The sequence below is a fragment of the Balaenoptera acutorostrata genome, chromosome 10 (assembly GCF_949987535.1).
Source record: "Balaenoptera acutorostrata chromosome 10, mBalAcu1.1, whole genome shotgun sequence".
Lineage (NCBI taxonomy): Eukaryota > Metazoa > Chordata > Mammalia > Artiodactyla > Balaenopteridae > Balaenoptera > Balaenoptera acutorostrata.
Window position 1 is genome coordinate 34,669,145 of NC_080073.1, and position 25,762 is coordinate 34,694,906.

A 25,762-nucleotide genomic window follows, 5' to 3' on the forward strand; every position below is an offset into this window, starting at 1 on the left:
CTGAAAATCCTGAATGTGGCTAGAACCCTCACTCCTCAACACCCACGTCCTATTAGATTTCTAAGCACAGATGATAACTCAGGCAAACAGATTCCTGCTTTATGAGAAGCCTTTAAGGAGAATGATTAAAATGATGCCTTCATGTATTCAGATTTCTACCTTTTGCCTATAGTCACCACAAAGAGCAGTTAATGATGAAAATAATTACCCTAAAATATCAACAATTCTCTCAGCACAGAAAAATATAAATCAAATTGTTTAGATTAACAATTCAGTGTTATCATTTGCTAATACGAGAAATGAAATGTTTTCTCTGTTAAAAACATCACAGATGAAAGACCCAATTTGCAGGGTATTCTGTGAGAACCACAAATTATCTTTCACATCCACTACAGCTCATGAGGGGTAATTTGCAAACGCCTCATAGATTATTTTCAGCTGTTTATTGCTGCTGTCATATTTATAAATTCCCCTATAAAAATGCCCTTCCATCAAAGAGTCATAGAGCCTTACTGAAGGAATACTGTGAACAAATATCACGTTTAGTGTTGATTGTTTCTGAGAAAATCATGTAAAATATAGTTTCTTCATTATATTTAGTGGAACAGTATCACTATTTTTGCTTTGCCAGAGATCACAAATTCACAATAGCAGGACCCAACAGACATGAGGCATATAAAGAGGGCGTAGGAGGAATTTTTGCCACAGAGATCGTGGAGAAAGACCTAGTGTCAAATCTATACCTGGAAAGCTTTTAAAATTAAGGCAAAAATCCTTGACCCTGGGGGAACAATCTCGTGCTTCAGATGATAATATGCCCACAGACAACTGGGTATTTTATTTTTTTCTTACAAAAATGGAAGACTGAAAAGTGAATCACAGGATTTCCTCCTGAAGGTTCATGAAAATCAAATATCATTATTCAAGTTAACCAAGTTACCCCAGAAATATCACACTCGTCTTAGATCCAAAATATCAAAGGAAGTGGCTCAATTTCTAAAATGATCTATCCATAGCACCCATTATCATAATTATACAACTGTTAGAAACCTATAACTTTCTATCACAGATCAGGAAATAACTGTTTTCACTTGGGTCAAACCCACCAGTGTATCCATTGCTAAATGCTATTAGACAGAAACCTACCAGGCAAATGATATCCCAACCTCACATGGCATCACTGGGGTGTGGTTTATATGCACAACTTCAGGGAACTATCCTGTTTTCCCTTGTGATGAAAATGTTTTATTTATTTATTTTTTTATGCTCAAAATGCAATAAAATCTCAAAGAAACCTCCCTCCCATTGGGAGAAGCAGCTTTGTAATCCCTCACTTTCTTTTCAGATTCTTGACTGGAGTATCCACACCTACTTTTCACTCCAATGACACTGAGTATTCATTTGGATGGATAGGATGTGACCCAGTTTCAAAGACTCATCAAGAAGAGCCAGAAAAAAGAAAAAGGATTGGGAGTTGGGAAGGTCCTTGGAGAGCATTTAGTCTAGGTCTGGCAAATTTCAGAATAGCTGTGACCAGCCTCCCTACCTGTTTCAGACATTGCTAATAGATCATGGCAAACTTATCTACTGAGGCAGCTGGCCTCAGAATCCTTTTTAATCTGTTTTCTAGGTACCTACTACTGATCAACTGGAGTCGACTTATGAGACTAAACCTATTTCTACCCTCATATAGTTCCATATTCTTATTTTACAAATAGGAATTGGAAGCATGGAAAAGGAAAGGAATTATCCCAAAGTCGCACAGATAATTAATTGCAGTTTGCAGGAGCATGGGGTTAGAATGTATAATACAACCCAACCCCTGCCATTCTTCATTCATTCTGGTGAACCACAATATGAAGACTATGGAATTATTATATTAATTATTTGGAAAAGAACAATTATAATACCACCATCAACATTTATTGAACACCCAGTTTTGTGCCAGTTGTTTTCAGTGTAGTATTTTCATTTTCCTCTAAGTCTCAAATTAACCAAAAATGTGAGCATTTTACTGCCACATGACAGATGAAGATACATAATCATTGGGTTTGGGTCGCTTGTTCAAGGTCATATCATTAATTAGTGGAGTAGGGGCTTCCCTGGTGGCGCAGCGGTTGAGAATCTGCCTGCTGATGCAGGGGACACGGGTTCGAGCCCTGGTCTGGGAAGATCCCACATGCCGTGGAGCAACTAGGCCCGTGAGCCACAACTACTGAGCCTGCGCGTCTGGAGCCTGTGCTCCGCAACAAGAGAGGCCGCGATAGTGAGAGGCCCGCGCATCGCGATGAAGAGTGGTCCCCGCTTGCCGCAACTATAGAAAGCTCTCGCACAGAAACGAAGACCCAACACAGCCAAAAATAAAAAATTAAAAAAAAAAATTAATTAGTGGAGTAGGAATTTGAATGAAGGATACATAGGTTTCTTCTTATGCTTCTATCTACTTTTTAGTATATTCAATATTATTCATAATAAATGTTTAAAAAAAAAGAATGACTCCAAAGTTTTTAGACTGAATAACCAGATAACTAGAATGACTTAAGTGTGGAATCGATTGCATTTGATGGACCTATTTGAGAGGCAGGGACACTGAGTAGTCAAGGGAGAGTCAAGGGAGAGAGGTCTGGCTTGGGAATCACCAGCTCACGAATGATGTTTAAAGCCTTGAGAGTGGACAGGAACCCTGGGGCCCTCTGACATGTACAATCAGGAGATGAACAAAATCAGCAAAGGAGGCCTAGGAGGGTGGTCAGTGAGGTAGGCAAAGAATCAAGTAAAGAGGTTTGCAAGGAGAACGTGATCAGCTTGGTCACGTGCTGCTCACAGACCAAGAAAAATGAACATCTGAAGTTCAATTTTGGATTTGGTAATGTAGGAGCTACAGGTAACCTTGATGAGAAATGATTCATTGTGGATGAAACCTGGCTGGAGTGGGCTCCGGAAAGCATGAAAGAGAGGAAGTGAGAAGAGCATAAAAAATGAGGAATAACACAAATAAAATAATTTGATAACAAAAATAATTTTGGCTTAAAAAACCTGACTATATCAGCAAAAATCTGGAAGTTGATAGACGAAGGCTAGTGAAGTAAAAGCATATAAAATGCCCATGCACTATGTTTTCACTCTGAACTTTCTTTTTATGTTTTAAGACAATTGTACACTCCAGTCTGCCTGAGCCTGGTCACATAAAATTTGGCCTTGAAGTAGGAATGACATTCAGACACTGATCTTGACCTCGTGCAGATCTTTTCACCCAGAATAGAACGTGGGAGCTCTTGGTGAGTGCAAACTGCGTGAGGCCATGGGAATCAAGAGCCTTTGATCAGCACTGTCCCTTTCCCACCACAGACTGGCAAAAGCATTTTCCATGAGCAAGAGTCCACTGACTGACTGTCAAAGCATTTATGCTGCAGCCTCTGGTCATGCCCTCTCTTCCCAGGGAGGGGAAATGTACGTCAGATATTTATCCTCTCTGGCCCTTCACTTAGCCTGAGTCATATATATTCTAATCTTCACCGAGATCAAAACCCCACTAAGGTCACTAGGAGATTTGCCTGGATAAGGGTGGCTAAACAAATCCCCAAATCTCTCATGAGCCATGCTGGGGGAAAAAAAGTATCCCAGAAACTGGTTTCCACCAAAGTATGTGAGGGCATTTCCAATGTTCTAACAAGCATTATGCTGATTACACTGTTCAGAGGTTTATAAACTAGAGCGAAGATTAAGTAAATCACTCTCTTGACTGACAGTGAGAGCATATATTTTAGAAAGCTCAGGATCTTTGATTGGAATTTCTCTGTAACCACATATATAAAAACATTAGGCACAATGATGGATACCTTCTGATACAGGAAGCTCTGTCTTTAACATCTACTTACACAGCCTCTGATTTAAATATTCCCTTAATTTTCATAAGATAAAAAGATGGTGAAATAAGTGAGTGAAAAAATTAGCATTTTAGGTGTTTTTTTTAAAAAATGGACTGTGACATATTTTTATCTAAAGCAGGAGTTGGCAAACGTTTTCTGTAAAGAGTCAGGCAGTAAATATTTTTGGCTTTTTAGTCCATGTGCTCTCTATCCAACATTATTTACAAAAACAGCTGGTAGATATCTGACAAGGTACTTGTATCCAGCTTATATAAAGAACTTATATCTCAACAATAAAAAGACAAATAACCTAATTATAGGCAAAAGATCTGAATAGACATTTCCCCAATGAAGATATGCAAGTAGCTGACAAGCACATGAGAAGATGCTCAGTGTGGTTAGTTATTAGGGAAATACAAATCACTTCACTCCTACTAGGATGGCTAAAATAAAAAAGATAGACAATAGTAAGCATTGGTAAGGATGTGGAAAAATTGGAAGCCTCATATGTTGCTGGTGGGATTATAAAAAGGTGCTGCCACTTTGGAAAACAGCTTGTCTGTTCTACAAACTATCAAACCTAGAGTTACCATATGACCCAACAATTCTATTCCAATTTCTACCCAGGAGAAATTAAGACATATATCTGCACAAAAACTTGTACATGAATGTTCATATCAGCATTATTAATAATAGTTAAAAAGTGGGAACAACCCAAACGTCCATTAACTGATAAATGGATAAATAGGATGCTATACATACATACAATGGGATATCATTTGGCAGTTTAAAAAGCCAGTGTAGTGACTTCCCTCGTGGTCCAGTGGTTAAGACCGCCCTTCTAATGCAGGGAGTGCGGGTTCGATCCCTGGTCAGAGATCCCACATGCTGCCCTCATGGCCAAATAAATAAATAAAATAGAATTTTAAAAAAAGCTAGAGGACTGATCCTTGCTACAACATGGATGAATCTTGAAAACATTAAGCTCAGTGAAAGAAGCGAATCACAAAAGGCCACATGTTGTATGATTCCATTTATCTGCAATGTCCAGAATAGGCAAATCCACAGAGACAGAAAGTAGATTAGTGGGTTTCCTGGGGCTGGAGAGGGGAGTGGGATATCAAGAATGAAGGAGTGTGTGTGTGTGTGTGTGTGTGTGTGTGTGTATGGGGGGTTTTGGGGGGGATGTGACATTGTTCGAAAATTACATTGTAGAGATTGTTGCACAACCTGCAAAATACCAAAACCCAATAAACTGTACACTTGAAATGGTGAATTTAATAGTATGTGAAATATATCTCAATAAAACTCTAAAAGAAGGACACAGGTAGCATCCTAGATTTGCTCCTATGGGCTACAGTTTGTCAACCTCTGTTCTAAGGAATAGCTACATGAAAGTGTGAGCTTCAAGGTTTTACTATGAAACATTTCAAGATACTATAATGACATTCCCTATGCAAGTTTTTCACAGGGGATGGCACATGGCAATAAGCACTGACTAATGAGAGGTGGTGGGTGTAACATAAATCATTCTTACCAACGGTAACAGCTGCAATAATAATTTAGCAGCTAACCATTACTGAGCACTCAACTATAAGCATTCACCAAGCACTTTATTTATATGAATTCATTTATTTCTCTCAAAAGGAACCAGAGGGGTCCCCCCAAAGTCAGACTGAATCTGGGTGCAAGACATACTCCATTATTGGTTAATTCTTCTCCTTTTCTGTGGTGATGAAACAAATCTCTGTCTTTAAAAACTAGGCTGTTAGAAATCCAACCAAAGCACCAATCAACCTTGTTTTACAAATGTGAAAACTCAATCCCAGAGCAAGAGGGGAGAAATGGCCCTCACTCCTAAATCCTTGGCTTACATTAGGGTTAATGTCCAAATCCTACTATGACCTCAAAGAGGAGTCTTGCTGATACAGAACTCGAAAACCGGGTATAAGGACCTGTAACTCCAAAATTCTGCGGCTGATTTTGGGGTGGAGAATGTGTTGGGGCTTTTGATAAGGTTTATAAAAGGACAGTGGCTCATGGGAGTGAGTGTCCTGGAGAGTTAGCACAGAGGATCCAGTTTCTCAAAACTCTGGGCTATTTTTATTTCTGGAGCAATGATCCTCAGCGTGCTCTGTCACTGGCTACCGCAGTATGCAGAGCAGCTGTTCTACGTGGCCAACCCTAACTCAGATTCTGTTGCAGACTTGAAATACAGCATAATTGGTAGCTACGTCACTAATCCATTTCTATGAAGTTTGCTGTTGTCATTCCTACCGGCCCTGACCTCCTTTTGTCCCTTCACTGCACCCACCAGTCAACTTAAAAAAGCAAATGTCAAATATATAAAAAGCCCCACCTCATAGCTGACATTTAGAGCAAAGACTTGCCTTGGGTTCCTCACCTCCCCCTGGGGCATCTGCCCATCTGCCCATCAGTTGTGCGTTTAGATCCTAGTAAATACCACCCAAACCTGAGAAACTCATTTGGGTCTCACAGAACCCATCTAGACACAACATGTATGGGGGATCTCATTCAAGATTCCTGGAATCTTGTTCCCTCTGCCTGGAATGCTCTTCCCACAGATCTTTGCATAATGGCTGTATCTCATCATTCTGGTCTCTGCTCATGTCACCTTCTCAGGGAGGCCTTCTCTGAGCCCCGAGCCTCCCCCAATCTGGAGAAGCATTGCCTCTGTCACATGCAAGTATGAACATGAGTGTTCTTCCCTGCCTTTGCTACTCCCAACCACACTTCATTTTCTACAGAGCATTAGCCACTGCCAGAAATTCCCCCTCCCTCCCTCCCTCCCTTCTGCCTTTCTTCCTCCCATTCGTGCCACGCTTGTCTGTTGTCTGTACCTCCCACACAAGTGGAGGCTCCCCTCCACTGGCAGCAACTTAGTCGGAATGGGTCTTCACTGGGCAGCTGCCACCCCAGCCTCAGGGCGGGGATGCCAACAGCGCCCTCTCACTGTATGAATCATCATCCCCTGACTCGCTCCAAAATGCCCTCTGGGATGCTTGTTCTCAGTTGTATCCTCAGCATTAGGTATGTAGTCGATGCTAGATATATATATATTCATTGAATTATTTAACTAAAAAATGAAGAAATGAAACATCTTTTTGTAAATGAGCCTATAAGGGAAAACACTGAATTTGAAAGCACCAAGAATTGAAGTCTGTCTGTCAGTTTAATCCAGCATTTCTCAGCCTCACCTCTACTGACATTTTGGACTGGACAATCCTTTGTTGTTGGGGGGCTGTCCTGTGCCTTGTAGGATGTTTGGCAGCATCCCTGGCCTCTACCCACTGGATGCCAGTAGCTCCCCTCCTAACCAGTCGTGACAATCAAAAATGTTTCCAGATGTTGTCAAATGTCTCCTGGGGGTCAAAACTGCTCCTGGTTGAGAACAACTAATCAGTAAGTATTAATTTCTGCTATGATAAAACATTCCTTTTGCTCAGATCTACAAAATAGAAGTTTATCCATGTAGACTTGACACATAATTCCTAAATACTAGTTAACTCATATACACCAAATATATGAAATCCCACCAAAGGAATGTTGATAAGTTGAATATTTGCCTATAACATTTTGGCAACATTATTTACCCAATTCTAAGGAAAGCTGAATATTAAATAGTACACTCAGTTTAAACAGCACGTACCTGACAATAGCTAATGGTCATTGATGTTAAGCAATCTCTTTCTTAATCATCTGGTTAAAATGAGATCCTTTGTCCTAATATCAAGCATCCCCCTTCATTACACTACCCAGAATTATGCAAATGAGACCATTTAACCCACATTTTCCAATTTCCCCCAGTGAATGAATCTAATGTGGTGTGTGTTCCTTGCAAAGGAATAGACCGTCAGATCGGAGCCCCCCCAAATTTACTAGTAATCATTAAATTTTATACTTAAAACAGGTGAATTTTTGGTATGTAAATCATATCTCAATAAATCTGTTAAAAATATTAATTTCTATAACCAATGCCTCTAATGCCTATAATCTCTGTTGCTGATCAGATTAGCTATTCTAAGCATCAGGTTAGATGCTTGGACCTCAGAAAAGACATCTGCTGATGCAGGGACAACTACTGGGCTAACAGTTGCCATTAGGAATGGACACTAAACAGTTTTTCTACTCCTTAAGATATCCACATTGGTCTGTATCATTTTGCTACGGTGTGGATTGCAGTTTTAGCTGCTGAGTGACTCTCTTAGAGTTTTGGTCAAGTACTGTGTTCCTATTGTTTGGTCAGTAAACTGTGCAAGTGTATGTACCTACGGAGAGCAAGTAAAAATGAAACCCATCTTTCTCAAGTCACTTAGTCAGTATTTTGACATATTTACCACATCAGCCCTCACACTTGGCACTAGGAATAAAAAGGTAATTGGGATGGTCCTTGCCTCTGGAGAGTTTACAATTTATTCAAGAAATGAAACTAGAACATCTTAGAATAGATTTTAGATTTTGATATGCTAAAATTTACATTTTAAAGCAAATGCAAATAATTCAGAATTTATTACCTAGTACTTAAAAAATTCAGAAATATGAACTTCTTATCAAAAATTGAGATTAAGTATTTTGTATTTGTCAGAGCGAGAGTCTAGAAGGAGAATACAGAAGGTCAGACAAACACCCCAAGGAGGGGAAGAAATTCCCTGCATGGTTATACCTTCCAACTTGGCTCAATTCCTCCCCTCAATGCATTTCTTTTCTTCTCCAGGTCATTTCCACCCTAGCATGATGGAAACAGTGTCTATGACTCTTGTTCTACTGGGCCTGGTCTCTCCATTGAGAGTGGAGTGGAGAATTAACACCATGATCTAGGTAATTTATGGAACTCAAGTCAATAACAACTAAGTAAGGGCAAATAGGTTTCTGCAAGTTCAATTCAATTTATAGAATCCTCACTGAGGGTCCACTATGCTCCAGGGACTCCATCGGGGTAATGCTGTGAAGGACAGAAGATGAAAATTATGAAGTCTTTGACCTCTAGGAGCTTCTAGATGACTGTTCAGCTTTTCAATTCACTTGTCCTGGGTAGACATAGCTTTAAAAATAGCTGCTATTTTAAAGTTCTCTGGTGGGGAGGGACAGGGGGCTGTGGGAGGAACTGTCAATTACAGGGCCCGGTTATTATTCACTTGTATCTAGAGTGCTGGCAAAAGCACGAGGTCAGGAAATATTTATTGAATAAATGAGTGAATGAATGCATAGGTATACTGCCAACTTGAAGATAAAAATGGGCCACCTCAAATCCTAGCAATTTTATACTTCCGCATATCCAGATATTTTCTTGTTTGTTTTCTCATTTTATCCCCAAATCAACCCAGAGTAAGGTGAGGGAAATAATAATCCCAACCCTATTTTAGATAGAACTTCAGGGACCCAAGGCCACACATTTAGCAAGTTATAGAGTAAGTGACAAACCTACGTGGACCTTACAGTCCCAGGCTTGCATCTCCAATAACAAAAGAAAAATGGATTAGGGGCCTGACACACACAGCAGGTTCCAGGGCTCTGGAGAGACTTGGTGGGCCAAAGAGAAAGTCATGCCACTTCTTCCTTTGCAGTGGGAAAGCAATTAAGCAAATTTAGCATGCTAGTGGCAGCTGGAGAGTTGGCAAGTTCCTCAAGAGAAGGACTGTAAGCAATGTCATAGGCCAAGAAGATGGATGGGGCCCATTTATGCACAGAGGCTGACATATAAATGGAATCCGGCCCAGTCTGACTGACTGCCCTTTCTTCAAAGATGTCATTGACAGATTATTATCTAAATGTTTTTGTTTGGGAAAAAAAAAAAAAAAAAGAGAAAGAAGAGAATCACACACACACACACACACACACACACACACACACACACACACACAGATACATACACAAAACCAAAATAAGAAACTCTTTCTATCCCAAACAGACATATGTAGCCAATGAACATGAGAACACCAGATCAGATCTGGGAGCAGTGCAGGCTTTTCAAAGTAGTCCTTGATAATAAACTGCAAAATTGTACACCTTTCCTTTCAGATAAATTTCAATTTAACACAAGGATTTCATTGAAACCCCAAATTACTGCCAGTTGGCTGTATCCCATCTGCTGTTGGAAATACACTGGTGGGGGACAAGCCTGCTCACCTATTCATCTTCACCTGCCAAAACAAGGTTTCTTCCCCAATTAAAATGGGCTTTTAAATTTTAGAGTAGTAAACAATGTCTACTTAATTTGCGGAGAATACACAGAAGAAAGTGACCAAACCTAATTACCCAGTGACATGATGGGTGAGTCAGAGTCAATGAAATTTGGGGGAAGTGCTGAAGAGGACCCTCTGCTTTTGGAGACATAAAGGACCTTTTGAAGTCATTGCCTTCACGGTGCTGCATCCGTGTCAGCCTTCAAGATCAAAATTGAGCAATTCTGTTTTGTCTTATGTCTATAAGACCCAGTTTAAAAAAGAAGATTAATCACCAGATTTAAAAGGTAAGGACTAAATACAGTTCCTTGGATAACCTTGTTTCTTTGTCTTGCTCTGTAATTATCTTCTGAAAATGGGCACCAGTTGACACATATTGAGTCGTAGTAAACAGGAATATGTCTCTTCCACCCACTCAGGGTGGGCCAGCCATGTCTCATGACTTGCCTGTGGTCTCTGGCCAACTGTATAACTCAACAGTAGGCAAGCACGCCATTTGGAAAAGTCATGGTCTTCTCCACACTGGATACACAGTGCCCAGGCTGAGTCCATGTTTTGCCCATACTCAGCCAAATAGACATTTATGAAATATAAGCCATTTGGAAACATTTGAGCACACAGTTTGTAAACTTGGACAGATGTGGCTGGGATGGGCACAGTGATCTTAGGGCCAAAACAGAGCATCCTTCATGATGACTTAATGAGAAATTCAAGGAAAAGGTTTTAGAAAGAAATTTCAAACAGACAGACAGATAGTTTGGTTCAGACCATGTCGTTATCAGCTGTTGCATGTGGCCCCAACTCCAGGGAGATAACATGCCTCCAGAACTAGCTGGCTGGGTCAGCCTGGAGGCGAGTAAGGCTGACCTTTAAGCAAAAATAAATCTTGCTGAGTTAAATGATCCTGTCTCCTATTTTCCTCAAGGAACATGAGACAGTAAGAACAGCAGCCCTGAATTTTCACAGTCCTTATCTCCTGGCTGATTAGTTATAGGTCTGCATAGTTCAAGATGAGCTTACAGGCCGGATACATAAGACTGTCTTCCTTGCTATACCCAATAACCCAGGAATAACCAGGGCACAACTGTCCCCAAATCTTTCAATCCCTGCTAATCTATGAGAATACAATTATGATGTATAGGCTATGTCAGAAATAAAGTGGGGGGGAAAAGGAATATTTCCTAGCCGAAGAACAACCACTTCAAACATGTCTGATCCATCTGAATTCCTTCCCACAAATATTCACAGCGTGTGCAGCCACCGCAGAAGCTGATGCTCAAAACCACCCTACGGTACAACTTACTGAGAGAGGCTACTGAAAACAAAATGACTCCCTTTGGTAAATCTAGCCAATATCAGGATGACACCTGGAGTGTCTCACCTATCCGTCAACCAAAGGCCCCAACAATTATTTATCAGAAATAGACAATGCGCCAGACACGCTCTTAGGCTCCATTTTCTCAGCAGCTGTCCTCAAAAGAGGGCTTGTGGCAGTTTCTGGTCCTTTAGGCCAAATACCACCAATGAAAGCCGCCAGCCAGCCACAAAAATCTACTGACACTCCTGAGAGTGAGAGAGATGGGAAAAGCCAGAGACAGGGTTTCTTTGACAATTCAAGACTCAATCATAAAATGTTTTGGCTTTCTCCTGGTCCCAAACCCAGCACCTGTAGATACATCTAACTCTAGTCACTCAGGGGGATTAGGGCGATGAAAATCTCACGCTCTCCAGAGAAGTGCACATTTCAGCTTGTATTTGCCTAAAACAAACCCACAATTTCCTTGTATGGCCCCTGTTATCCTAATGACATAGAAGTGGAAGATCTGGAGCTTACTTTAAGTGTTCATGGCACCTACTGTCAAGAAATGATCTTCTGCACATACCAACAATTTCTTACTGGCTCAGAGTTTAAGAATAAAATCCTGGGAAATATTTCTGCTTTCACATCAAATTCAACCAGCTCTCAGAGCCCTCGATTGGAGGAGATGATGCTAAGATGAAGAGGAAGTAAGTTTTAATGTTTTTTACCTTTCAAAGCCAAGTTTCTGATACGTGGAAGTAGTTGACAAATGATGAATGGACACCATGCTTACTTTATATTCATTGATTGAAAACCATCATTTACCTGCCACCACGGGAGACTTCCGTTCATCCAGGAGCTGGATGGAGGTACTTGCTGTCACCACATTGCTTTTGTTGACTGTTCCTGTAAGAAGAAACAAAACAAAACACAATGACAAAATGAAGATAGTCATAGAGCTTATGTTAAGAGAGTGATGGTATTGGTTTGCAGTCACCAGTTCTGCAGACTGTGCTGGGGCTTGCTTCCCAGAACTCGGAGCTGGTCGGCCCTGTTAGGCGATAGGTGCTGGGTGGGCGGTCCTCTCAGCTGAAGGAATCACTGCACCGAGTTATGACCACCCCCAATGGGGAATGTCCAGCCGCTTCACATCAAAATTATTAACCACCATGGAGGGACCACATTTTAAAAAATTTGTGGTTACTAATATCAGTGTTTACTTGTGTCAGTTTTCATATTTATATTGCCTTTCTAAATATAGCCATGGAGAGCTGCTTGAGATAAAGTTTTGAAATTATTTTACAGTGAGTTGAGAACTTTAGCTCTGATTTGTTGGTTAAAACTTTACTGATCTATAAAATTCTAATTTCAAGCCAGGTTTTTCTGAACAAAGCCATTCTAAACAGGGATAGAGCTGGAATGCAATCCTTACCCCAAACTCTTATTAATGTGATAACAATATGGTATTAGTATAAAGAGATTTTTAATTACTAACAATGTTTCTAATACTCATGAATTAAAAGACGCTGAGCACAAATTCCTAATGCCCGTAGTTAATAATTGTTAGTCCAGTGCCTGCCTTTTAAAAGGTTCAATGAATGTGAGCTGAATGGAATCCAATTGAATTTAGAATCAGGGAGAAGGCAGATCTGAATCTGAATACACTTATGACCAAAGCAATTAAGAATTCTCTGGCCCGAGTCTAAGCTGTAATAAAAACCGGCTTCTTTTCCAGTGTGTACAGGTATTCAACACACAGGAGAAAAAAACGAGGGAGAGCTCCACCACAACACCTGCATGTGGTGATTTTTAACATTTTCTCCAAATCTAAAGGGGCCACGAAATCTCCTAAGATATTATGTCATCCATAACTTTACCATGAACAAGGTAAATTCCTTTTTTATTATGCGATTTCATTGAAAGTTCAGTAAAAAACCCCACCTGCCAAAAACCAATTAGACAACAACCTTAATTAATCAGAATTTTTTTCCAGACATAATTCTTTGTAGGAAAAATGGTGAATAATAACAAAGCAAACTGACACGAGGAGCCATCTCACACACACACAGACACACACACACACATACAGCACTTCTGGGAGATGCTCTCATTACCCATAGCTCCTCCTCTCTGTCCAGTTTTGGGAAAAAGGCCTTCTGGATAACCTGATGGCTCCTGTCCAGATCTAGCAAGCTAAGTTCTAGTTTTTTCTTTAGAAGACTACGAAAAAGAAAGTATCATGAGACTGCACGATAAAAGAAGACATTATTATTGACAGGTTTGCAGTAGAATCAGAAAGTCCACTGTCTCTTAGTTGATATTTTCAGCAATGAAATGTGATACAGATAAACATATAAAGAAAGAGCCTTAGTACCTGGAAATTTATATTTGAGAACACATGTATGTGCATGGCTGTGGGTAAACACAGGCCTGTCACCACAGGAGCACAGACTCCAAGAATCTTGGTCCTTAAAGGAACCTAATTGATAATCCCCTCTAAAACCCCACCTAGGGAGGGAATTTCTACAATAACACTTGGCCTTTCCTTGAATATCTTCATTAATGAGGGACCCTCTTCCTAAGGAGTCCATTTAAATAATTATTAGACAACTCTTGTCAACATTTCTTCCACAAATTTTGAAAGCCTTATTTCTAAAGATGTTTTCATTCACGGAAATGAGCAAGTGCCAAAACTCAGGGAGGGGCTTTGACACTAAGCGTTAGAGAGTCTCCATTAGGGTTGACTTGGGAATGCTTGCAAGAGATTAATACAAAAGGCCCTAATATAAAACATAAGTATATATTGAACTGTCCAGAGCAATCCAAGTTTATAGAACTATGTCTTATTCATCTCTGAAGTTTCTACAATGCACGGTAAAGAGCCTTACACAGAATGAGCACCAAAAATATCAGATGCATGAGACAAGAAAAAGCCAAGGACAATTGAAAAGATTTTCCAGTTTGTCTTGCTTCTAAAACTGGTTGAAATAAGGTAATGGTCAATTCTTTTTTGGAGGGAGGTGACCTTAGTTTTTTTGGTAATATCGTAAAACCTTAAGACTGGAAGAATTATTGGCTACGTGCCTCTCGTTGGTCACTGCAGCTCCCTGTCAGGAGAGCACGAGGCTATACAGAATCTTAGTCCTTACTCTTGCGTGTTGATTTAAATCAGTTCTGATGGGGAATTGTGGGCCTCCAGAGTGATCTGACTTGCTGAAGGTTCTGGCAAAGGATGTTATGGCTGCATGAATTTTCTCTAAGTAGGGCCATGATCACATTTTAGATAAACAAAAATCTATTAAGAAGTTTGTATTCAAATTCCACACGGTACAAAATAACAGTCCTGCTTCCTGACATGCTTTTTACACAATCTGGGTAAGTTAAAGCTTCCTTTTATTTGGAGCAGCAGCACTTATGGAACCGGTCACTGGTTCAGAGCTAGGCCAATATTCAACATTGGCTCTCAGGACTGAATTTGGCTCCCTTAGCATCCAGGCTGCTCCCTCATACTCTGCACGCAATGCCCAGGCCAGCAGGACCAAAGGGACAGAGCCGGCCTCCAACAAGGGCACCCACCTGTGCTGAATGGGATCGAATAGACAAAGCTCCCCGGAATCTGCTCAGCGGCTCTTCGGTACCAGAGAGGGAAATGGTCTGCATTAAAGATGTTCTCCTTGTCTCCAGCTTTCAGGAAGTCCCTTGAAATAGAAAAGAAGAAGAAGAGCATGGCACCGCTCAGCAGGGAAAAGCCAGACACGAGTGCATGCCAGCGGCTCCTGTTGGGTAAAAACAGTGTTGGCTTTTAGAACCCCAACCTGCTTTTCTCAGTACAGAGAGGACCTGTGTAACATTGTGCAGCCCAGATTACTCAGAAATATCTTGTAGAGTCCTGGCAGTCAGACTCCAGGGGGTGAAATGATTTTTCCTAGGATATCTAGTGAACTAATAGTCTTAGCATCTGAAGCAAGCAAACAAAGCCTCCAGAAATCACACCAGAAGACCAAAGGTAGTCAGAAAGCTTTGTCTTGCCTTAAAATCCAAACACATAGATACATATCCTTGAGAGGATCAACATCTTAGGTAGAGCTCTCTCTTCTTATAAAAAGGGTAAAGGAGGTAAAATGGGTCCACATGGGGATCTTTGCTTCTTTCCTTCCCTCCCTACCCTCCAGCCAAACAGGACTGTTCTTACTTCTGGATACTAGGGGCTGTTGTGGTGTTGGGTGAGACAGGTCTAGGCTTTAGGCAGAGCTGAATGATCTTGGGTGAGTTACTTCGGTTAGTTACTGAGTCTCTGAGCCCCATTTGTTCACCTACAAAGTGGGAATGATAATATTACACTTACCACGATACTATCAGAATAACATAACACCATGTGTGAAGGGGCTAAGTAAACTGAAAGTGGCTCACACAAACATACGGGATTCTTAAAGCCCAAGAGTTTCTTTCATTCTTTATGGTTTAAATGGAAGCTGTAAAGTGGTAATTTCTTAGACTTAGGACTGTCTTAGGACTGACTTAGGACTTAGGGGGAGTGCAGTAACCATACAGTGGAGGCTGACATCACAGGTTGCTATATGTGTGCTACTACACGGGCTCCAAAAGGCCACACTGAAAGCACAGGATATATTAATATTGGGGATGGTGGCAGGTTACAGAGGCCATGAACTATAATGGATCTAATTCCAAAAGCAGGTGGTGGGAACAGGAGACAGAACCTCAGTGTAGGAGCCTGATGATAGTATAGCTCTAGGATGGGAACTTTATATTATCCAGACCTATCACCAATACTTTGAACTCTTCCTTGTATGCTCTCTTTAAAAAAAAACATAGAAATTCTAAAACCTTTCTAGCCCTGGCTAATAGAGTGCATCCCAATAGTTGGGTATCAACAAATATTATTTGATTGGAGTGGGTAGGCAGGTATAAGACCCTAAGACAATGGAAGTCAAGGTGCCTCTACATGAATCAATGATAGGATTTTCCTGAAGACAAGAATTGTTTCATCCAACCAGATAACCAATGAGTATTCACTTTGAGTCACAATAATGTCACAAGGAATAGAACTCATAGTTGTAGATATTTTTAGCTTCCCAAAGCAGTTTCACATCCGAAGGTTTTCTGATCCTCACAGTAAACCAGGGAGATCATTAACCCATTTTTCAGATGTAACAAGTGAGGTGAACCAGGTACACATCCCAGCAGTCCTGAGTGTGGTCCTGCCATATTTCAAATCCATCACAATCGCCTGTATATCAGACTAGCAAGGTGTTATGTTTTGTTGCTGTTAGTACTTTTCTTGTTTGTTTGTCTTAATCTCAAAACATACAACAGTTATTCTCTCTGAGCATTAGAAAGTTTATTCCTGTGTCTCCCTTTGCCTCTCTGGGTCCTAAAAGGAGAAGGCTATGTGTATCCCAACACTTGTAGTCCTTCCTAGGAACTTGCCTTCTGTTAAAGTAATTGTTTGGGGGTACAGGGGTAAAGAGGACTTGAAAAGAATCAAGTCACAACTATAGTCAACTTCATAAATGACAAATTTGAGAAGCTGAGGAAGAAAGAGTCCTCAGATGGGAATTAAAAGCCAGTTCATAAAACATCCAAAAATCTATGGATCTGCCACTTACCAGACCTGGTCTTAAAAGATCATATGGTGGGTGTCCGGGCCTCATCTAAGAGACACAAGAGCACAGCTAAGCTGGGCTTAATGGGACAGGAGTGTTTCCTCATTGGGCTCCTGATGGGCCAAGCCCTCTCAAATTGGTGGCCACCCTGTGCCTTGGTTATTCCCACACCCCCCCACCAGGGACCCTGAAGGTCAGGATTTGTGAGGTTCCATGGTAACCTCTGGAATCACAAACACACACTTTGCAAACTCTCTGAATCTCAGGTTCCATTCATCCCTGGCCTAATAATGTCTCTTACTTCAGAGAAAAGAAATTGAGAAAACATATTAATGGGCTCAGGAAAGACTTCCCAGGCTCACACCAGCTCTGGTCAAACACCAATTTGAAGAATTAAGACCCTGTGGCTCTCTGAAGACAGACACAGGGGCCGAGCAGTGGTTTAAAAGGGCATCTGAGGGCTTCCCTGGTGGAGCAGTGGTTAAGAGTCCACCTGCCAATGCAGGGGACATGGGCTCAAGCCCTGGTCCGGGAGGATCCCACATGCCGTGGAGCAACTAAGCCCATGCGCCACAACTACTGAGACTGCGCTCTACAGCCCGCGAGCCACAACTACTGAGCCCGTGTGCCACAATTACTGAAGCCCGTGCACCTAGAGCCTGTGCTCCACAACAAGAGAAGCCACTGCAATAAGCCTGCACACTGCAATGAAGAGTAGCCCCCGCTCGCCGCAACTAGAGAAAAGCTCGCATGCAGCAACAAAGACCCAACGCAGCCAAAAAGTAAATAAATAAATAAATAAATAAATAAATAAATAAATAATTTAAAAAGGCATCTGGGTACTGAACCTGGTGACACTCTGCCCACTGTCCATCTGGGTCTCTTTAGAAGAACAAGGAAACATTGTCAAACCCGAGAGCCACCAGAATGCCTGCTCCCGAGTGTGGGGCTCTACAGGCCCTCAGGCTCTGAGCTGAGGCATAGAGATTTACTAAAACGTACACAAACAAATAAAACACCAGACTTGAAACACTGCTTCTCGGGACAGGCAGGAATTCCTCAGCAGACCTGCGGGACAGCTGAATGCCCTCCAGTCATTTGTCAGGAGGTGAGTGAGTCCTCCCACTGGCTGCTCCCTTACCAGCCACACCATCTCCAGAGCTGAGCGAAATGACTCACCAGGGCAGGAGAGGACTCCAGGACAGTGGACAGAAGCCAACAAGCGTGAAAAACACAGAGTCGTGGAAGGGCCAACAATGGGCAGGTGAACACACACACTACGGCCCCCGAGGTAGAACGGAGAGGAAAAATGTCAACAGGCCTGGGGTGGCCTGAATTTTGTTTCTACTGCTGGTGGAATCAATAAATGGTAGAAGCTTCCCTTTCAATGTCCCACTTCAGGAGCTCCCTACTTACTGATTGGTGAGCTGCTCGGCCCCAACAAACAGGTTGATTCTTGAGAGGCCCGTGCGAGTGCCGAGGAAGGCCACCTCCACACCCTTGTCAGAATTCCTGAAACAGAGCAGAAGGAATCAGGGGGATTCTGCCAGACAGTAAGCAGATAATGGCTTCTGCATTTTAAGACTCATGGAATGTTTTACGAAATAACAGTCTTGAAGCCTGAAATTTTGGGAGAAATGATAGAAACATACGCACACATGCACACACAGGATGCAAACTCTTTATTCCTTACAAAAGTTTTCGTGGTAATTCTTGCCAGAAAAAGTAAGAAGTCCATGACCAAAAAAGCAGCATGAGGAAATAAATGCATCCCGAACACTAAATAAACACACCTTTATCTCAAGGTTCTGGGTGCAAGTTCAGAAAGAGCAGGCCAACTTTAAGGAGAGGAAAAAAAGCCTTAGAGCTAGCTTTTTGCACTGATGCTACCAAGTCTCTTCTTGGTTCTGAGACCGTTAGTGGAATCTGCCATTAGCGAAAAGAAGCAACTGAGTCACTGACTCAAGTCTGTAGTATCCCACAGCCTGGAAATGTTTAGCACTTGAATTCTACACCATTCTGGGGGCACCAACTGGTAACTTCTACTAAAGAATAGGCCTTATCCTCACCACCAACGCCAGAGGGATGAGTAAAGAAATGACTTCTGTAAATAGCCCTACAGGATGCCACACATAGGAACTCTAAGGACAGCCTTAGCAAAGAAAACTCATTTGAAAATTCACCAAAGATTTTATTCCAACATTCAAGGCAAATTTTATATGTTTGAACATGTTCTTCAGGGTTTTCTCAGTGGATACTTCTTCAAAAAAACAGCAAATGGTCTTTCTCCACAAATATACAATTTTATTCTACAAAAAAATATGAAGAGAATACTGATTCCTGAGTTTGCTTCCCTGCCCTAGATGCTAGTAGCAATTTGATTCAAAGCTTTATCCATGTCGTCTTCAGTATAAGATAATTTAGTTACTTGATCTCTGATGGTTGTCAAAGTGGTCAATACTACCTTTAAGTATTTAAGGGATGAATCAAAACAAACATTATGCATTTGTTTCTGCTTGTAGCCTACACCAAATTGGAAAGCCAGGCTGCCCAATCAGTTACAGATGTGGACTACAAAGCAAGCTACCATTTTGGAAATCTTTAGCATCTGTTAGGGGTGAATCAGCAATCTTTCCAGAGGATTTTGTGTTTCATGAGAACCTAAAAGAAACATTTCCACTAGAGAATGCAATCACAGGAAAGGCTTTGACTCTTTCCAAACCTCCCAGGGAATAAGATCCATGCAGGTAAGCAGTCCAAGGATACCCCCAAAAATAATGAGAGTGGTTATATCTTTGGGAGTCCAGACTCATGTGTTAAACTACCTACCTTACATCTATGCTTAGGAGTCATTTTAACTATAAAATGTCTAGAAAAGAATTCTGGCCATGTCCAGTCCCAAACCTGCTCTTCCTTCATTGTCTCCTGTCCTAGGAAACGGCACCACTATCTACCCAGGTATTGATGTCATTAACCTGAGAATGATCCTTGACAGCTCAGCCTCCCTCCCCTCACACCCCCATCACCAAGTCCTGGGGGTCTTACTTCCAAAGCATGCCACAAGTACATCCCTTCTCTCTGTGCCCACTGCCACTGCCTTGGTCCAAGTGGCAAATCCCTTGAACTGCTGTAGGAGCCTTTACTATTTTTCTTACCCCCATTACATTCTATTATCCACATAGCAGTAGAAGGGTCTTTTTTAAAAATGCAAATCTGATCATCTCCTTCTTAAAATCTTAAAATGTCGTTCTTAAAATTCTTCAATGATTTTTCAGTATTCTGAGTATAAAAGCCAAAATCCGTAATCTGATTCCCAAGGTCCTGAACCACCAGGCCCTACTGTACCCTTGTCTCTTGACATCTTCCAGCCTACCCTCTACATTCCAGTTCTGTTGGCCTTCTTTAAATTCCTCAACCATGTCAAATACTCTCTCACCTCAGGGCCTTTGCACATACTGTTCCAATTCCCCGGAATGCTCCCAGGGAACCCTTGAACTAGTTCCTGCTCAGAAAAGCCTTTCCTGTCTTCTATCTCCACTCTAGTTCTTGTTACTGTCTACATGTCTAATTTTCCTTCATAGTTATCACAATTCTTAATCATATAGCACACTATATATCACAGGTACCATGATGGTGAGGACTGTGTTTGATTGAGTTACCTCGATTTCACCAATACCTAGCCCAGTGCCTGGAACATAACAGACGTGCAGTCAATATCTGATGAATGAATGAATGAAGATGAGAACAGAATGAATAATAGACCTGATATAGGAAAATATACAAAAGGGAAGATAAAAAAAGGAAAGGAGCTAATAAAGAATAAAAAAGGAGAGAGAACTGAATAATGTATGACATGAAGGTATAAGGAAAAAGGAATAATTTTTTTTCTTATTTTTAATTGTTAACAGCCCACTTAAAATAGTAAAATACTAGTATTAATATTAAAAATAAGCTGCTGAAGCAGTTCTCACCCTAGTCTTTGACAACAACTACCGTTGCCTGCCCTCCTCCCCCTACATCCTCCACTTCAGAAATAAAACTGCAGGGTTATATCTGACACCCTAATGAAATAGAGCTCTCACTTCCCTGTCCTCCTCGCAACCTAGCCTGGCCCAGATCCCAAGTTCCCTCTAGACGGTGAAGGTGAGAGAGCCACGGCAGGGCAGGAAGCAAAATGCTCCTTCCGCCTCCCTCTCTCTCGGAAGTGTCACCCTACCTCAGCATACCAAATTTCATGTAATGTTAAAACTCAAACAAATTATATGTCAAACCCAGGAGCTTGCCATCCAAGCCAGAGCCGCTAATCTGCTCTAGCTCTTGTGGTTTGGAGCTTTGGGGAAAATTAAAGAACTTTAACACCAGCCTCCTAAAACAGTTTAGTTCTTTAAACCATAACCATATTTCGGATGGCTTGTGGGGAAATGGCCATGAAAAGGGGACACGTGCAACCACTTACTCAGATTTGTTGAGGGCAAGGCTGGTCCAATAGGCTTCAATGGGAGCACTCACCACAGCATCAAAAAGGACTTCTTGTATCAATTCTTTATCACCTGTTGGGAGGGATAGACTTGAGAAGATGGCTTTGGCTAGACCCCAAATTGTAGCATGAGAAGTGCTCACTGGGCTCATTTTACAGTATCTACAGGCTACTTTCTCCTATGGTGTGTTCCTGCATTAACCTCCCACCAGCTGAAAATATGAAACAGTTCTGACACCTGATATGCTGCAATACAAGGGCCCCCAAAGCATTTGGATGAGACGATAGTAAATTGAGAGTCTTGGGTGTCTCACGCTTCAGTTTTCTACTTTCCCTCCCCATCTAGTAGTTCATGCCATAGACCAGCACGCCAACTCTGGGATTCGGAGATCAGAAGGCAGCACTCCTCAGTTTGCTCTTTTCATCCCCATTTCTGTCCTCTATCAAAATTTGCAATTCTTCAGGGCCCTGATCTTGGTTGTAAGGGAAAGGGATATGATAGCTTAAGAACTTCTGGGACTCTTATTTTGTCATTCCTTCCATCTAAGATTTTTTTTTTTTCATTTTATAGTAGGACATCTGTCCTTATCCAAATGAATTCTTGATAGAGCTCTGTGGAAGAGGCCAAGGAATCAGGAGGATATCATGAGTCTAGCAGAGGCGTCCTAAAGCCCTACAGCTTTATCACCTACAGCAGGCCAGTCATCACCTTAGCTGGTGGCCAAGAAGACAGTGCAGCTTTGTTGTAAAAGCAAAAACTGGAAACAACTCACCATCAAAAAGACAATGAATAAACTGAGATATAGTTACATAGTAGAATACTATATAGTAATTCAAATAAATGCATCAGAGCTAAATGATCAACACAAATATATCTAAAAAAATATAATGTATAATGAGTGAAACACAAGTTGTAGAATAATATATATTATACCATATATATAAATCTTAGTATACAAAGTAATGAAAATAATGGCACATACTGTATATGGATATATATACATATATCCATATATTAGCTACTGGAACTAATTTATGCTCGTTCAGGGACTGTTCTTGCACTCGGTGAGCATCAGGGCTGCTGCTGCTCTCTCCCTGCCCCACTTTCCCTGCCCCCCTCACCAGCTACTGGCCATTTCTGACTCACTGAGCTCCCTCAGAGGGCACTCTGTAGGAGAAGGGGCAGCAGAATATACAGCGCAAGAAGCAACATGTCACAGTGGCAATCCCACACCGGACAGAACCAGGAGGCCTAGATTATGGCCTTGGATGAGACAAGTCCTGTTTCCAGCCCTTGTTTCTCTTTGTAAAATAAAAAAGCAGATATTGACAGTCCCCTCCCAGTTGAAACATTTTCATGTTACTCAGGTGCTTGACTAAATGGTTTGGTAAGGGGACAAATCCAATGTGAAGGGTTAAACCGGGATTGGGGATTCTGCATGACTCTTGGTAACCCACATTCCTTTTCCTGTTCCTACAGGAAGCAGACATTTGGCTGGATTTAATGTGACTGATCATCTCTGCCAAAGCAAAGCTTCCCATGAAAACTGAGGGGAAATATGGTCTTGAGTTCACACACACACCCCCCACCACCGTCTGACCGCCATAGGCACACACACATGCATCTGGAAGCACACTCACATTGGAGCAGAGGTTCTTTGCCTTTGAGGTAGAGCTTAATAGCTTCTAGTTGAGACAGATGACGGTGCTCTGGGTGTAGGTCAGTGTTGCAGTAGGACCTAGGCATGTGACATGGCCCAAAACAAGAACATGTACATATTTATGGCATCACTTTCCTTTGCCTTTGAACCAGGAGAACTGGGCAAGGGAGTACAGACAACTTGAAATCAAAGAGGGCGATAAACACCAATGCTGAGGAAGAATTGTTCCACTCTTACCATTCGTCTGCCAAGGACACATCAGGGTGTTCTAAGTCATGCAGGCCTGGAGGTCAAGGAGAAGGGAATCATGAGTAAGTATCATCTGTGTGGGGCACTGACCACCCCCCTCATCCTCTCCTGTGCTTCAAATGGGCAAGGCCATGGGGGGTGGGGGTTAAGGGTAGACATCAACCCCAAAGATATCTGCTTGAGAAAAGGGACTTTGCACATAGGAAACAAGTTCTCTTCCCAGGCAGAACCTTCCCCCCACGTCCACCTCACTCAGCCACCACTGCAACTTTCCCTGGCAGTCTCCCAGGAAAGCCTTAGCTCCCTGAAGATAAATGATGCACCAGTGAGTCCTGGGAGAGAAGCTTAGCAAGATGGTGGAGACACCAACTTTGGAGGCCCGTACAGTACAGCCTGAGTTGGGAAATTGGGTGGGCCACTAAACTCCTGTGTGATGTTAGCAGGTTGATTTACTCTTTCTTCAAGTGCAGAACAGTAATAATAATAGTCCCTAACTGACGGGTGGTTGTGAGGGTGAAATTATAGGTTGAATGATATGAGATTGCCAATACTCAACTGTTTTTGACCAGCAAAAATTGCTAGTTGATACAGGATGCTAAGTTAAAATGAATCATCAGTCTGGAGAGATAGCTAGGAGAACTGAGGCCTGTAGGGAATTGGGGAGTTTTTATATATAGAATACCCGAGACACCCTAACTCTGTGAAATCACTCTTTTTCCTTGTGTCTTCATGTGACTTCATTTTGATGGGTCATCAGCAGACAAACACTTCTGAGTGACAACCTCAGGAACTCCAATTTTTGAGAATGTCAGTTTCCCAAGTGACCAACAGTATCTTACTGCACTCAGGATTCCAGTTTCCTCCTCAAATACAAATGTACAAAATAAATAGCAAAATACTAGAACTATCATCACACACTCCTGTTTGATTTTATAGGAAGTAGGCAATAAATTATATAGAATATCATACTATATGACCCAAGTGGCCATATCCTGGCTCCAACACCTTCTGGTTGAATGATGTTGGGAATGTCACTTCAACTCTTTGACTTATACCAGTCAGAAGATGTGGGTAATAGTGCCTAACTCACAGACTGCATGAGAGGGTTGAATGGAATAGTGATTAGTCCCTAGGACAATCTATGTATCCATCCATCCTTTCTTCCCTTTCTTGCTCCCTCCACTCCTCCCTCCCTCCCTCCCATTCTTCCTTCCATATATTTACTGAGCATCCACTATGTGCCAGGTACTATTCTAGGTCCTAAGAACATAGCAGTGACCAATACAAAAATCACTGCTGCTCTCATGGTATTTACTTTCTAGCGGCAGAAAAGAGATAAGTAAATAAAGTTAAAATACATAGTCTATCAGTAGTGAGGGCTATGAAGTTAAGAAAGAGAATGAAGCAAGGAGAGGGGGTACCAAGAGATGGGGAGGGATGAGGGAAAGAGTTTCATTGTTAACTGTGGGAGTCAGGATGCTTCACTGAGACAGTGACTTTAAGCAAAGACCTGGAGGAGGTGAGGAGAGAACCACGTAGTAACTGAAGTGCTCGTAGCAGAAGAAACCACAGGTGCAGAGGCCCTGAGCTGGGATCTCACCTTCCTGGAATACTGGGTTAATGATATCAATTCTATATATAATATATTTCTAGTTTCTGTTCTCATCAACCTTCATCTGCAAAGCCCTCTCTGCCTATATTTCATAGGACCTATCAATGAGACCCTGAAGGGAAGATCTTTTTGATTGCTTCCTCTCTGAGTTCCTAGGCCACCAAGGAAATATGACTGCTCTCTAACTCTCTCACCTCCGATTTTGATCCTCCTGACAAAATCACACCTACTGCTTGATTGATAATGCTGACAATAATGGCATAAGCTCTAATTTATTGAACAAGTACTGTGTACTACATATATATAAAGACAAAGTGTCAAGGAGATTCAGAAGAGAAACGATTTCAGCAGGTAGAACTACAGCCCATACCTTCAACCTCAGTAGCAACTCCTTACATTTTGAGCAAAATCAGCCTGTTCACCATCTTTGTAATACCTGCCATTGTCAAAGCAGGTTGAAAATTCCTACTGTCTATGGGAGAGCATTCTTTATGGGACAACCTTCAGAAGCGGTCGCCATCCCCAAGAAACTCCTGCCTTCTTTAAGAACAGAGCAGAATGGTAAGCAAGCCATGGCCTTTACGGATGACAAGCCCCTCTACTAGTTAGCCCAGGGGAAGCAGCTTTCTCAGGCTCTGTCACTCAGCAAAGCTGGCAGGATTGGAAGCCCTCTTATTTACAGAGGACCAACAGAGAGAGGAAGATCTGACCTCATTTGTGTGGATAACCAGACACTCTTCCCCTTGCCTAGGATTCAAACTAATTTC

General features: G+C 41.7%; 1 protein-coding gene across 1 annotated transcript in view; it reads right to left on the minus strand.

Annotated features, from left to right (window-relative positions):
* The window catches only part of CACNA2D3 (calcium voltage-gated channel auxiliary subunit alpha2delta 3), a 774,181-nt gene that overhangs the window by 136,237 nt on the left and 612,182 nt on the right, over window positions 1-25,762 (minus strand). The window contains exons 22-27 of the mRNA XM_057555140.1: window positions 23,372-23,417; window positions 23,115-23,212; window positions 21,453-21,546; window positions 18,413-18,508; window positions 14,949-15,070; window positions 12,198-12,278 (exon numbers count right to left, since the gene is read on the minus strand). Of these exons, the coding sequence (XP_057411123.1) occupies window positions 12,198-12,278; window positions 14,949-15,070; window positions 18,413-18,508; window positions 21,453-21,546; window positions 23,115-23,212; window positions 23,372-23,417 (537 nt within the window). The remainder of the gene's footprint in view (window positions 1-12,197; window positions 12,279-14,948; window positions 15,071-18,412; window positions 18,509-21,452; window positions 21,547-23,114; window positions 23,213-23,371; window positions 23,418-25,762) is intronic.